Below are 14,465 nucleotides of genomic sequence, written 5' to 3'. Positions count from 1 at the left end.
CATGGGGTGTACAACATTTTGTTACGGAGATATGGCCTTCCAAACATTCGCCCCTAAAACAAGGAAATATCCAAAAATGAGGAGTAACACTTAAGACCGACTTACCAGCTTGTTTAAAATTACTAGACAATTTCAATAGCCTTTAATCGAACAATTGATTTCTACCTTTACTAATCAGAAGCGTATAAATGAGTAGAAGTATGCCTACGGTGGTAATGTAAAATTAATCCCAAGTGACATGATGTTTCAAGATCTTCCCAGCACCAAGTAAAATGGTTCTGATTGAAGGGACTTTTATTAGCACAGCGTAAACAACGTTATTTTCAGGAATTAGTCCAAATGTCCACGGGCGGCATTACAAAAACGAGGCAGTCTTTCGAATGATACTTGGACATGTTGGAAGATCCCTGGCTTGTTCCTGTTATCTCAAACCGTAAAAAGCTACGCAAATCTTCATCATCACGGACAACACTCTTGTACGTTAGGTATGACCTTGAGAAAACCTAAAAGGACATCTCGAATGTATTTGAAAAACCCATCTCCAATTAAGGGGCGTGTTGTTTGTTTCCAACAGAGTAAACTCGCCCAGAGAACAATTACAATGCAGAGCCACGTTTCGGCGTTAATGGCCCACAAAGGTGGTCCCAAAAACAAGAACAAACTTTAATTTGTTTCGTTCAGTAAGTGTTTCATGTGTCATAGATAAAACGCCATGATTAATGCACGAAGAAAATGAATTTATTGACAAGTTTTAACATTTAATTGCAACTAGTTACAAAAATTGTTCAAAGTGTTCACCACCCGCGTTAAGGCACACATTAGCACGTCTTACAAATGATTCCCTTACACGTTGAAAAATGCCTGGAGTTTCGCGAATTGTTTGACAGCCGTGAATTATTCGTCGACGTAGCTCTTCAACATCGGGCACTTCAGTCTGATAAACTAAGTCTTTCAGGTGGCCCCAAAGAAAGAAATCACAAGGGTTCAGATCGGGTGATCGAGCAGGCCACTCCACAGGTCCACCTCGACCTAACCACCGCAAAGGGAAGGTCGCGTTAAGATAATTTCGGACCGCGATGCTGAAATGTGGTGGTGCACCATCGTGCATGAACCACATTCTGTTTACCAAACCTAAGGGTACGTCTTCGAGTAGTTCCGGTAAATCGTCCCGTAAGAACTGCAAGTAAGCCACACCGTTTAACCTGGGCTCTAGGAAATATGGCCCAATTAAATTGTCACCCACAATACCACACCACACGTTTAAACTGAATTGTACTTGGTGACTTCTAACGCAAGTTGCGTGGGGGTTTAGCTGGGACCATTGATGTTTATTATGTAAGTTAATAATACCATCCCGTGAAAAGTTAGCTTCGTCAGTAACCAACAAATCCCGTGGGAAATCGATATCGTTTACTTTAGCCAGAAACCACTGACAAAACGCCGTGCGTCGTGGGTAGTCCGCTGGATTCAAACCTTGAACTTTTTGAACATGGAAAGGATGAAACCGGTGGCTTCTGAGGATTTTCCACACGAGCGTGTGGTTTACGCCTAATCGGCGACCAACTTGGCGGGTACTTGATTCAGGCTCGTCCTCGAAAATGGTGAGAACTTCGTCTTCTACGGCCTCTGGGATGGCTCTCGCTCTAGGTTGAGGTCCAGCCGGTTGGATTCGTCCATCTTGTCTCAAACGTCTGTCCACAGCCTCGAACGTCAGTCGATTTGGTAGTCGCCTCTGCGGAAATCTTTCCTGATACAAGCGTACAGCTGCAGCGGCATTCCCCTCGGCTAGTCCATACATTAGGTGCATATCCGCATATTCGGCATTTGTGAAGAAAGGCATTGTAACAGACTTCGTTGAATTATGAGTTTAATAAAACAAACACATGTACGTGAAACCTCTTTTATTCCTTTCTTAAAAAACATAGTGCTCTGTTTTAGTGCTCTGTTTTTTAAGAATAGGCGAAGTTCTCACTATTTTCGAGGACGATCCAAAAACAAGCAGCCGCCAATTGGTTTGCTGATTAAGAAAAAACCACACGCAACTTGCGTTAGAATTCACAAAGTACAATTCAGCTTAAACGTGTGGTGTAGTATTGTGGGTGACAATTTAATTGGGCCATATTTCCTAGAGCCCAGGTTAAACGGTGTGGCTTACTTGTAGTTCTTACGGGACGATTTACCAGAACTACTCGAAGACGTACCCTTAGGTTTAATAAACAGAATGTGGTTCATGCACGATGGTGCACCACCACATTTCAGCATCGCGGTCCGAAAACTTGTCAATAACATTTTCTTTGTGCATTAATCATGGCGTTTTATCTATGACACATGAAACACTTACTGAACGAAACAAATTAAAGTTTGTTCTTTTGTTTGGGACCACCTTTGTGGGCCATTAACGCCGAAACGTGGCTCTGCATTGTAATTGTTCTCTGGGCGAGTTTACTCTGTTGGAAACAAACAACACGCCCCTTAATTGGAGATGGGTTTTTCAAATACATTCGAGATGTCCTTTTAGGTTTTCTCAAGGTCATACCTAACGTACAAGAGTGTTTGTCCGTGATGATGAAGATTTGCGTAGCTTTTTACGGTTTGAGATAACAGGAACAAGCCAGGGATCTTCCAACATGTCCAAGTATCATTCGAAAGACTGCCTCGTTTTTGTAATGCCGCCCGTGGACATTTGGACTAATTCCTGAAAATAACGTTGTTTACGCTGTGCTAATAAAAGTCCCTTCAATCAGAACCATTTTACTTGGTGCTGGGAAGATCTTGAAACATCATGTCACTTGGGATTAATTTTACATTACCACCGTAGGCATACTTCTACTCATTTATACGCTTCTGATTAGTAAAGGTAGAAATCAATTGTTCGATTAAAGGCTATTGAAATTGTCTAGTAATTTTAAACAAGCTGGTAAGTCGGTCTTAAGTGTTACTCCTCATTTTTGGATATTTCCTTGTTTTAGGGGCGAATGTTTGGAAGGCCATATCTCCGTAACAAAATGTTGTACACCCCATGTTCTTTGGTACTTTCCGCTCAGTTTGGTCCCATAAACACGCCCCTTAATTTGTGATGGACTTTTCAGAAACACCCTGTATAATAGTAACTACTTTTGTAACAAGATCTTGCATTTGCTTCCGTATCAAATGCAAATTGAAAATTTTTATGTTCACGATACCACAAAATTTAGGATTAACTTTCTAAAACGATCCTTTTATCTTGCCGAATTGTTTCGTAACGTTTTTGAGAGAGGGGCTTCTTCTACTAGCAACGATTGGCTAGCATCATAAGTTCATAAGATATGTTCCATAAGTTTGTTACTGGTTACAAACTGGAGCTTGTCATGAAGAGACGTAGGTCATAGATTCTTGTAAAGCGACGCCTGGTGAGGCGCTGTCAAAGGCTTACTACAAACTAAATGGGAAGATGGACTGCAAAATTAACCGAGTGTATTCTCGCTTGTCGTTCTTGAACTAGCTCGCAGTTAGTCTCTTGCATTACAAAGTATAGGATGTGTTATACTTATGGAACATATCTTATAAATTTACGCTAGCATTGAATACCTAGGTGTACAATTTTTATCAAACCGTTACTCGTGGTCTCAATTATGGTAGTGAACTAGTGATATCGTAAATCAAGAAAATTTGACATCTTATAGCATCTGTTCAATCTCAATTAATGAAATTATATAAATTATTTCGCCAAATTTATCTCAGATGGATAAACATACGTATAGTCTTATCATTTGCAATTAATCACGATGACATGTTGAAGGAAATTTATAAAAATCCTTATATTTATCAAAAAAATTTCATCAAAAGTAACTAATTTTTGGAGAGGCGATTTAATACGCAAATTTCATTGAATTAGACAAAATGAATGTTTCAGAGTATCTGAATATTTCAAATTTGAATTGGTTTTCGTTTAATTTAAGTTACGTTAATTTCGCGTTGTTTTTGGTGACGTCTTTAGCTGGATTTGGTTTGTTTAAGAAACGACAGAGTAATAAGAGTTGCGTTTTTAGTCGGTTACCCAAACCTCCAGGACCAAAAGGTGTACCCTTTCTCGGATTTTACCCTTTTCTTGAAAAAGAACCTCATAAACAATTTTTTTCTTTGAGAAGCAAGTATGGAAATATATTCAGGTAAGAATATTTATACTATGTTATACGGTAACGAGGGGTGGGTCACTTAACGTAATCGGTGTACAAGCTGCACCTATGACTGTCCTAAAAAAGAATGTGCTAAAATAAATAGGCATATCCGAAATCAGTGTATGGGTAATCTGAGTGTAATTAGCACCTCGATATTGTACTCTCCAGCCTTGGAAGAACTAAAGCGTCCGTTGGTGAACCGGTTATTCATTGTTAAGTTGTACTAGTTTTAAGAATGGTTTCAATAAAAAAATTTATTATTATTATTTGATTTAATGAAACATTTGCACAATAGACCATTTTTGAAATTACATGCAGAGAAACCAGAGGCTACCCTTCCGCGTATACTGAACTTGGGCTCCGCTCTGGCGGTTCTTCTTGGCACATGTGTAATTTCAAAAATGGTCTATACATGGTAGCATAAGTTCATAAGATATGTTCTGGCTACTGAGAGTTTTTCATGAAGAGAAGTAGGTGAAACGTCATAGATTCGAGGTAAAGCAACGCCTGGTGAGGCGCTGTAAAATGCTTATTACAGACTAAGTAGGAAGATGGACTGCAAAATTAACCAGTCAATTCTCGCGTCGTTCTCGAACTATAGCTCGAGCGTAAGTCTCTATGTAGCATTACGAAGTATAGCTAGTGTCACATTTATATCCAACACCTCTTATGAACTTATGATTGTAGTTTCTTTGCATAAATTTCAAATCAAATGTCGTTTTTTAGGGGTAATTACTTTTCTTCTTTAGTTTGTACCTTGGTTCGAAATATGTCGTGATTCTCAATAATTTTGAAACGGTAAAAGAAGCATTCGGACAAAAGGCTTTTTTGGGAAGACCACCGAGTTCACCGTTTTTATTAGTTAAAGATGGAATCAGTAAGCTTATCAAACCATATTTATAATAAAAATAAAAGCAACGATTATTTAAATTATTTGCAGGTTTCATAGACAGTACAGGTCCTCTATGGCAAACGAACCGAAGATTTACACTCAGAGTACTTCGTGATTTGGGCTTTGGAAAAACTCATATGGAAACTCGCTTGAAAGTACGTCAAATACTAAGTCTAATTTATACGAAAGCAAAATTCAGATAAAACACAGATCTGGCTAATCTCTTTAACACAAACCTGCATATTTAAGTAGCGAAAAAATCACCCTATAACTTTAATGGCATTCCCACATAATTCCCAATAAGCCGACAGTTGCATTAAACGATCAGGCCCGTAGCCAGAAAAGTTACGCAGAGGGGGCAGTATCTTTCTGTGAGGGGGCATGACAAATGGAATTTTTTTTATAGAATAACATAAATATCAAAATGTCAGACAATAAATATTTCCGCAGGTATTTCATTATTGGCACTCATTTAACATTTGAAAATCAAACTTTTTTAAAAAGTTAAAAAAAAAATTGTTAATAAACAATTCTAAATCTAAATTTCTAGTCAGATCTTTTTCGTAGGCTAGCAAAGTTAAGTTTCACTTTCTTTCATGTGACATAGCTCGTCGTTAAAGTGAAAATACGCGAGTAGGGCAGGAAAAGCTTGCCTCGCAACTTCGCAAGTCGCTGTTGAGGCGTCAAATGTAAGTCTGTACCCCGAGGGGTCGGTCATTCATGAAATCCCGTACGCTACCCGTGAAATCCAACTTGAGAAATCCGAAATCAATGCTGATTTCGAAATCAAATAAAAAAGCCGAAATCAGCAACGAAATCACAAAATCCGTAATAAAAAACCTCAAAATTTAACGAAATCAAGGGAAATATCGCAAAATCCGTCGAAATGACGGGAAAAATCCCAAAATTCCTAGGATTTCATCGAATTCTGAAATCAAACGGAATCCGAAGAAATCAAATTGGATTTCGAAATCCCGAACACTTTTTCCAAAACGTCCGACCCCTCGCTGTACCCCGACATAATATTTTGGTTCTGGATGACCAAACCAGCGATATATATCAAGGATAACGACAAAAAGCTAAAAATTCCAGTGTATCAGGGATACATATCAAAAGTGAAGTTAAAACATACAAATGAATCAGGGATATATCAAGTAAAAAAATCCAAGTGTACCAGGAATATATACACAATAAAGTCTAAAATATGTTGATATACATTCTAAATAGTTATAATATTTGTGTACCAAAATGAAAATATTCATTACAGGGCCAAATTAATTTGATAAGGGGGCATTTAGGGGCAAACCGAAATCTTATTTGAGGGGGCAGGATATATTTTTGAGGGGGCATTGCCCCCTGGTGGCCCCCCGTGGCTACGGGCTTAAAGATGGGTTGAATTCTGTCACTGAATATATAAATTTTTGTGTCCGTTGAATGAATGGGTCACATTCTAAAAACGCATGGTTTAGGGAAAATAGAGAAAATTCGACCTGCCCGAGTTCAGCTTATGTTAGAATTGCTTAGAGATGGTTTTAAAGTGTGTCGGTCGAATAGGAATATCGATTGAAGGTCGTGCAGTATTAAATATGTCATTTTTGTTGCGGTTGAGTTAAAAAATGTAGAAGAGCAGAGATAGGTTAAACTACTTTGTCAAGAAACAAGGTCGCTATCGCTATGAAGCGAAGATGACCTCGGTTCAGAGAGATAACTGAAAAATATGACCTTCACGAGTTCGTTGACCCCCATTCGTAGTGGCCTCTTGTCATGGTCCCTTAGACTTGAAGGAGATTAGTGGAGTATAACACCCATACCTATAAGGTTGCCTCTACCTACGCAACGGCACCAAAGTCCTCCCAGCATCCTCAACGTTTAGATAGGGTCGTCCACTACGGAATAATAAAGGACACCCCTTTGTCTTAAAAATAGAAGCTAGTTCTGATACAAATACAATGGCGCTACGTGGCAGCACTTAACAATCGCCTACCGAAGGGTAGGGGCGCGCGCAATTAAGGTACACTGGGAGAGTTTCAGTGCTGCAGGTCGTCCGTCATCATTTCCAATCCATCTTATCTCGTTTTTCCCTAGAGAAATGAATGAAAAATTAGATCTCCCAAGTTCATTGACCCAATTCGTAGTATCGCATTTAGTGATGGCTACTTCCCATGGTCCTTTAGAGACTTTTCTCTTCGGTTTCATCAAGAAGTGATATCTAGTTTATTAGGGAGAAGGTATAAGATGTCTAAGTATTCGCGCGCCATAGCCCCAGCCCCCCTTCAAAATACAAGGGGGGACGTAAAAGGAGGTAGGGCTATTTCGCCTCTCCTCAGTCGGAAAATACGTAATTTACGTCATTCGCGACGCGGCTGACGTGAGTTTTCAAGAACCAATGAGATGCTGGCTGTAATTGAGAGGCGGGGATTAACTCCGGACCACCGTTTGGACTGGAGATAAAGCTGGAAAAGTGGCGAATTTATACCTTCTCCCTAATAAACTAGATATCACTTCTCGGTTTCATATAAAAAAATTAAACTTTTGATATCATATGTTAATTGTAGTGGGAAGTGGAGGAACTGTCCAAAGAAATCATTACTTATAAAGGATCCGCATGTCCCTTTCGAACACTGGTCACTTCCAGTGTCTCAAATAACGTGACATTTTTGGCATTCGGTCGTCGTTATCCTTACGACCATACCATGAGGAAATTTCTTGACGAAGTTGTCAATAGAACGGTGGTACTCTTCAAGCAAACGGGCGTCCACATCTACATGCCATGGTTGAAACCAATTCTCTATTTTTTCGGTGTTTGGAACTACGGGAAGGCCAAAGTTGCCATCAAGAAGTTCTTCAAATTTGTCCAGTAAATATGAATTTACTTTTTAAATACATCGAAACATTTTTATTACGAAAGATCAGGAAATAAAATTTTCATCAAATAATCTTTCCTTTGTGGATCGAAACTTGATAGAAACTTCCAAATTTAATTATTTTCAAAAGAAAATTGAATTTGATATAAATATAAATATAAATTTAATAAAATATAATATTCTGCCTACACCCCGAATAAAACTTAAGACAAATTGTGTTAAGCCTAAATTATTATAATTGGATCTATTTGACGTGACCTTTTGACTTTTCATAAAAGGTCAGAAATAACATCGCACGAGAAAACAATTCTGGATGGTTCCAATAGGGACTACATAGACGGGTATTTGCACGAAATTCAGAAATGCAAAGAACCGGGGTTAAATAGTAAGTAAAATATGAATTTTTGCAGTTGGAGAGATTCGAATGAAACTCGGACGTAATACGTTATGAATTCCCACGTTGATTTTATTTCCAGAATTGCGTTTGAAAGGAAACGTTCGCAGTATCTTAACAGCCGGGACAGAACCCGTCCGAACCACGTTAGATTTGTCTCTTAGGACGATGGCAGCGTACCAGAGCATTCAACGTCGGGTCCAAGAAGAACTGGACACCGTCTTGGGCCCCAATCGGTTACCTTGCATGAGTGATCAACCGAACACACCCTTTACCCAAGCTACCATCTGGGAAGTGATGAGATTTCATGGCATCGCTCCCTTGGGTATCCTGCGTCAGTAAGTGAGATTGTCTTACGTAAAAGTTGATTATACGTAGAAGTTACCTGAAAAGAATGGCATTAAAGAGGGTTTAATACTATTGTGGAGGAGTTGACCAAGTTTAGGCTATCTCTCTGATAGTTACGCTCTGAGAGCGTTTAGTTTGCAAAACATGATTTGAAACTTAAGTGATCATACAACTAAGTAAATTACCAGGCACATAATAACCCTTCGCTATTCCGTTTAATATGCTATACCAGAAGTATATAATAGTTCTAGAGAGAAGTGTACCAGCACAAAGCGGGATAATTGTAACATGATTCTTCCCAACATCAGAACTTTTGGTGCAAGGTTACTAAACCGAATCTCATACGCGATAAATCGTTCCCTCATCATTACTCTATTAGCGCTAAATTATTTGCCAGATGCGCATGCGCTTGTGGATTTTTTGTCCCACGTCAAGACAATCAAGGTTTGTGGGTTGATTGCTGAGGATTTAGTACCAAACAGTTATAGAATCCACCCCAGGGTGTGATGACGCCCATCTGAAGTTTGATGAGCGAGAGAACAAACAAAAAGGCATCTCTCGCCTGGGAAGAATCATGTTACATAACTAAAGTATTAAGAGGATACAGAGTTTCATCCTTCATTTATTATCCCCTTCTGGTTATACTCACTTGTCAGAAAGTGTAAAATCAAGGATGATTAAGCATGGAGAAGAACTAGGGCATCGTAAAATTTTAAAGCAAAGATAATTAATAATATTGTGGGAATTGAACTTCTGGGGAATATTTCAAATGAATAAAAATATACATGTAATAAACAAATATCGTATAAAGGCAAGTTAAAAGCCGATTGATGTAAGAGTGCATGACCGTAGAAGGAATATAACACTCGCATATTCATCCACATTTGTGACAGAAAAATAGACCTTCGACTCGAGTCTAAAGGGCCTAAAGAACAAGAAAATCGTCTCGCGTGAACTTTCGTTACTGATATCCTTCAAATGTACCAAGTTATGGGTTACTTTTATTACATATCTGTTAGAAAAGCTGACCGGGTGTTATCAGGTTATAATCATTTATTATGAAGCGGATCTGGCATCCATGGCCGTATTAAGAGAGGAAAAATGATAATTTTTCGGCCCTAATTAAATTAGGTTCGCGAGGCTGCGTTTTCTTCCCATTAAGAAGAGCTGTTTATTATGATTGATAAGAATCTTGTAGCGGAGACCGCCACCGGAATAACGTTTCGCCGGAGCAAAAACGTTGCTAGTCCTTGGTTAATTTATTCTAATGAAAGCTCTACTATATAGTATGGGATAATTTTTTCATCTCCTAATGTTTTATAGGATTAAAACTATCCCTTAGGCTTAATGAAAGGTTTTCACGGGTTATTTAACATATTTCAAACGCCTCAGTTGTTTCACATACGAGAGGCAATGCCGAAAGGCTAACCAGCCACCTTTCTCAGAATTAAGGCGATAAAGATTACAACGGTACATCGATTACAATGAGTGGTTAGCTCCTCAGAAATGTCTGTAGCTAATGTTACTTGCCACTAGAGAAAAGGTGATAGGATGGCCTTCCCGCCTTTATTAACAGTGACTTTTCTTTTAGAGTTTAAGGGGGTAAAGTGTTGTTGGGTTAAGGTTTATCACTTGAAGTAGACACTCTTTATTGAGAAGGATATGTGAGGGGTTCCAGTACATTTTCTAAACCTATTTAGCTACATGCTTTAAACTCTGTTAGAACAGAATTATTCTTCTTGGCTTGGCCAATAAGGTATATACTATGCCAAGAAGTGATATCTAGTTTATTAGAGAGAAGGTATAAGGAGCCTAAGTATTCGCGTGCCATATTCCCAGTCCCCCTTTCAAAATACAAGGGGGGACGTAAAAGAAGGACGGGATATTTCGCCTCTCCTCAGTCGGAAAATACGGAATTTCCGTCATTCGCGTCGCGCTGACGTGAGTTTTCAAGAACCAATGAGATGCTGGTTGTAATTTAGAGGCGGGGATTAACTACCTGCGTTTGGACTGGAGATAAAGCTGGAAATCTGGCGAATTTATACCTTCTCCCTAATAAACTAGATATCACTTCTTGTTTACGCTAACACAGCGGCGATTTGAGTACTTGATAATTAAAATCAAAACTAAATAGAAATTTAAACCTAACTTCTAAGAATGAATTTCTATTACCAGTCTTGAAAGGGTTTTTGGACGTTACCTTCTAGAACAAAATTAAAGTTTTACCAAAATCTTTTCTTTTCTTATTTTTTTGGACACAGGACAGTTGAAGATAGCACAGTGTCCAACTACTTTATTCCCAAGGGTACCATCGCTATCGCCAACCTATATAGGTTAGTACCGTGTCCAAAAATTTTCTCTTCCGTTGTACAATCGAGCCCAGAAGCCCGAGCGAAACTTCTAAAAGCATCGGCTTCCTTACTCCTAAAAGTAATTCAGTTTCGTCTCTGTAGTCTTCACCATGACCCGGACGTTTGGGACGAACCCTTTTCTTTCAAACCCGAGAGATTCTTGAGTCAAGACGGAAAGCGGGCTTCGAAACCCGAATACTTTTGTCCTTTTTCTTACGGTATGTTTTTCTATACTTCCTTATATCAAGAACTCATGTAAGACTGGAGAACATACGAATAACCATCTTAGGTTTTCATCTGCTCGTACTTTTGCAAGTGGTCGCTTAAGCAGGCCACTTTAAGCTCGGAGGAGAGAGATTCTCAGGTCTTATATGGGTTTTTGCGTAATGGAAAAATCTTGCTCGCTAGCTTCAATCTACGTGTATTATAGTAACCCTATAACACTCTCTATAAGTATTGGTCTGTCGTGGAGGCCAATAGTATTGGCACTCTTCAAGATCCTATTCAAAATTCTGGGGTAAAATATGAGTCTGGTTTTGGACCACCTTCTTTTCTTAAAACGAAACAAACGAAACATCCGGCACGTTGATCATCCAAAGACGTTAGATATGGTTTCGAACAAAAGGACTATAGTAACATTAAAGTCCTATCTAAAGTCTTTGGAACCACATTCCGGATGTTTGGACGATCGTAATGCAGCCTTTTTTTGAAAAGAGATTCTGTTGAAGAGGTTACTACATCAGCTATATTAAATTTTCTTCTCCAAACCGGAAAAGATTAGAGATTTTCCTTCATGGTCTAGTTCAGATTGAGATCACAGTAGGCGATGGTTTCTGGTACTGGCAAATCCGCCGCCAGAACACTCCCCTTTAAGGATGTCTGCCAGTTGCGAATGACTTATCGACCCATACTTATGGAGAGTATTATATGGTTATACTAAGATAAACTTTCCCAACTTGCTCCTATTACAGTTTAACCCCTTGAGTTGAACGAGACTTAAAAACCAAATAACTGATAAGAGATTCGTAAATTTTTGTATTTGCTTCCTCTGTTTTGACAATAACATCTTTGTTATTTGTGGTTTATCAGCAATAGACTGAATTTTTGAATAAATACAGACCTTGGGTTATAAGTGGTTTTTGGAATGCAGATTAAATGGGTTAAATCATATCAATCTTTTGTTTTCGCACTTGATTAAAAAAAGGAATATTTAAATACTACGAAATCGAGATCTCATGTGTCAAGGAGTAAACATTGATTATAGATTTATTTAAAGAACCTCAGTACAAGTCACGTTTTTTTTTTGGTTACCACAGGGATAGATCTAATTTTAGAAATAGGAATGGAGAACAGAGTAACGTGGGCGCGCGTCAAAGTCCCGGATCCCCTTCCCCGCGACGGAGGGGGGGGGGTATGAAAGAAGAGGCGGGTCATAGCGACAGAGGTAAAAAGTAATAAAGTATTTTTCGCCGTCCCTCTCAGCAACGTCATCAAAACGTAGTTTAAGTGAGCCAATAAGATAATTTAAACTTTTTGTTACGTGTTGTAGGGAGGGGCTCTATACTGGGCTATGAGTCGCACTGAAGTATATACTAACCGTTCTCCGTTCCTACTTCTAAAATTAAATCTATCCCTGTTTACCATGAATAAGAATCATTAGACTCTCTCCTTATAAAGTTCTCAGAACCCATTTAGAGCCTGAGAACGATCTTAGCCTTCCTTGAGCTCTTAACTTGGTCTTGAAAATATGGAAGGTTATGCTAGGGAACCGGGAATAATGGCGGGATAAACTTGAAATTACGTAACTTAGCCCAATTTTGAACTATCTTTGAATTTTCTTAAGTCTTATATGGGTTCTCGACGAAACCAATCACCCCAACAATAAGACTGTTACAATACAATTAAGCATATTCTTAAATAATTCAATGCCATTTCAAAGTACAATAAATTTGAAGAGCAAACTTAGCAGTGTCGAGTCTTTTCAAAATGGCCAATGGCGTATATAACACGCAGACTCTGGACTCTGGTATGCGTCTGAAGTGGTGATTAATTAAACGATATTCCATTAATCAAAATTTCGAAACCTGGAGGGCTTCACTTTTAAAATAAATTAAATTATTAAAACTAAAACCAACGCAATATCTTCTGAAGTTCATCCGAACCAATTAAGATAAAGGCGTTAAATGACTTCTTCCTTATTCTTATAATCATCCTTTTATCTCTCATTCCCTCCCTTTCGTTCAATGGTTTAAGATGTGAAACGTTTTGTCTTCCATTGTCTTCGTACATGTACTTGCATTGCACCTAACCCTAAATCGAAATTGATTACTTTGGTGGGAGGAATTTTTCAAACAGCTTGGTTGGTTGAGTGGAGGGGCTCTCCTGCTAAGCTCATTACTACAGTTAAGCCTAATCTCTAGCGTAATTAATTCATTGGGCCCTCAATAATTTTCTTCGAAATCATTTTTAATTGCTAACGAATTAATTTTTTTCTATTTCAAAGGTTCTAGGTCTTGCCCCGGTGAGGTGTTGGCTTACGTGGAGCTGTACATTTATTTCGCGACTTTGGTTAAAAACTTTACCATTACCCCTCCCAAGGGAGTTTTAAACATTGTTGAAAATCTCCACGAGATTTGTCTCACTCCTAGGAAATTCTAGGGCTTAATTACTTGGGAATTGCCAGGAAAATTTGCATTTTTTCGGTCATGTATTTGTCAAATTTTGATAGAAAATATTTAGCTCTCTAATAATTTTTAAATAGGATATTATTTTATTAATTTAGGCCATGGCAACAATTTTCAATAAAAAATATAAAACCTTGGTTTTATTAAAATTAGAATCAATCTTCTTGAATTTATAATAATTTTCGGGTTTCGATTAATTATTTTAAAGGAAAGCTGACTAATCTAAGGAAAACGTGAAGGCTCTAACAACTCCCGATTATCTTCTAGTGATCTGTAATCTTTAATTGTATGGATTACCCATCATGTGTACATGATTTACCTTTGATTTTATGGATTACCCATCATGTGTACATGATTTACCTTTGATTTTATGGATTACCCATCATGTGTACATGATTTACCTTTGATTGTGTGGATTACGCATGATTGGTGTACATGATTTAACTTTGATCGTATGGATTACGCATGTTCGGTTTACATCATTTACCTTTGAATGAATGGATTACGCGTGATCTGTGTACACGATTTCTGATTTGCACGGACATAGGAGTGTAAGAATATAAATTTTTCAATCGTTTCACTTCTCCTTTATGGCATTAAAGTGTAACACAATCCTCACCCATTAAAACGTGCCTAATTTAAAATTAAAATTTTAATTCGCTTATCCTTAAGTATAGTGAACTTCGCATATTAGTGCGGCCATAAGTTTCACGCAATAAGTCTTCCTCTGCTATAAAGATGACAACTCTACGGCAGCGAAACTATGTATTCGTTC

General features: G+C 38.2%; 1 protein-coding gene and 1 long non-coding RNA gene across 2 annotated transcripts; one reads left to right on the top strand and one right to left on the bottom strand.

Moving 5' to 3' along the window:
• Window positions 1-720: 720 nt before the first annotated feature.
• LOC149702779 (uncharacterized) lies at window positions 721-2,521 on the bottom strand. Its single transcript, XR_016381857.1, has 2 exons — window positions 2,342-2,521; window positions 721-1,029 (listed from the first exon to the last, which is right to left on the bottom strand). It is a non-coding gene; the product is annotated as an uncharacterized LOC149702779 (long non-coding RNA).
• An 820-nt stretch (window positions 2,522-3,341) lies between these two features.
• On the top strand, window positions 3,342-13,811 carry LOC149702778 (cytochrome P450 2B12-like). Its single transcript, XM_089866693.1, has 9 exons — window positions 3,342-4,148; window positions 4,907-5,034; window positions 5,098-5,204; window positions 7,605-7,906; window positions 8,192-8,298; window positions 8,390-8,645; window positions 10,917-10,988; window positions 11,109-11,224; window positions 13,510-13,811. The coding sequence occupies exons 1-9, from the start codon at window positions 3,880-3,882 to the stop codon at window positions 13,662-13,664; spliced, it is 1,512 nt and encodes a 503-aa protein (XP_089722819.1). The 5' UTR covers window positions 3,342-3,879; the 3' UTR covers window positions 13,665-13,811.
• The last annotated feature ends 654 nt before the right edge of the window (window positions 13,812-14,465 follow it).

This window comes from Phalangium opilio, unplaced genomic scaffold (genome assembly GCF_054372755.1).
Source record: "Phalangium opilio isolate 3A_F unplaced genomic scaffold, DU_Popi_V2 ptg000017l_1, whole genome shotgun sequence".
Taxonomy (NCBI): domain Eukaryota; kingdom Metazoa; phylum Arthropoda; class Arachnida; order Opiliones; family Phalangiidae; genus Phalangium; species Phalangium opilio.
This window is presented reverse-complemented; position numbering and strand designations above follow the sequence as displayed.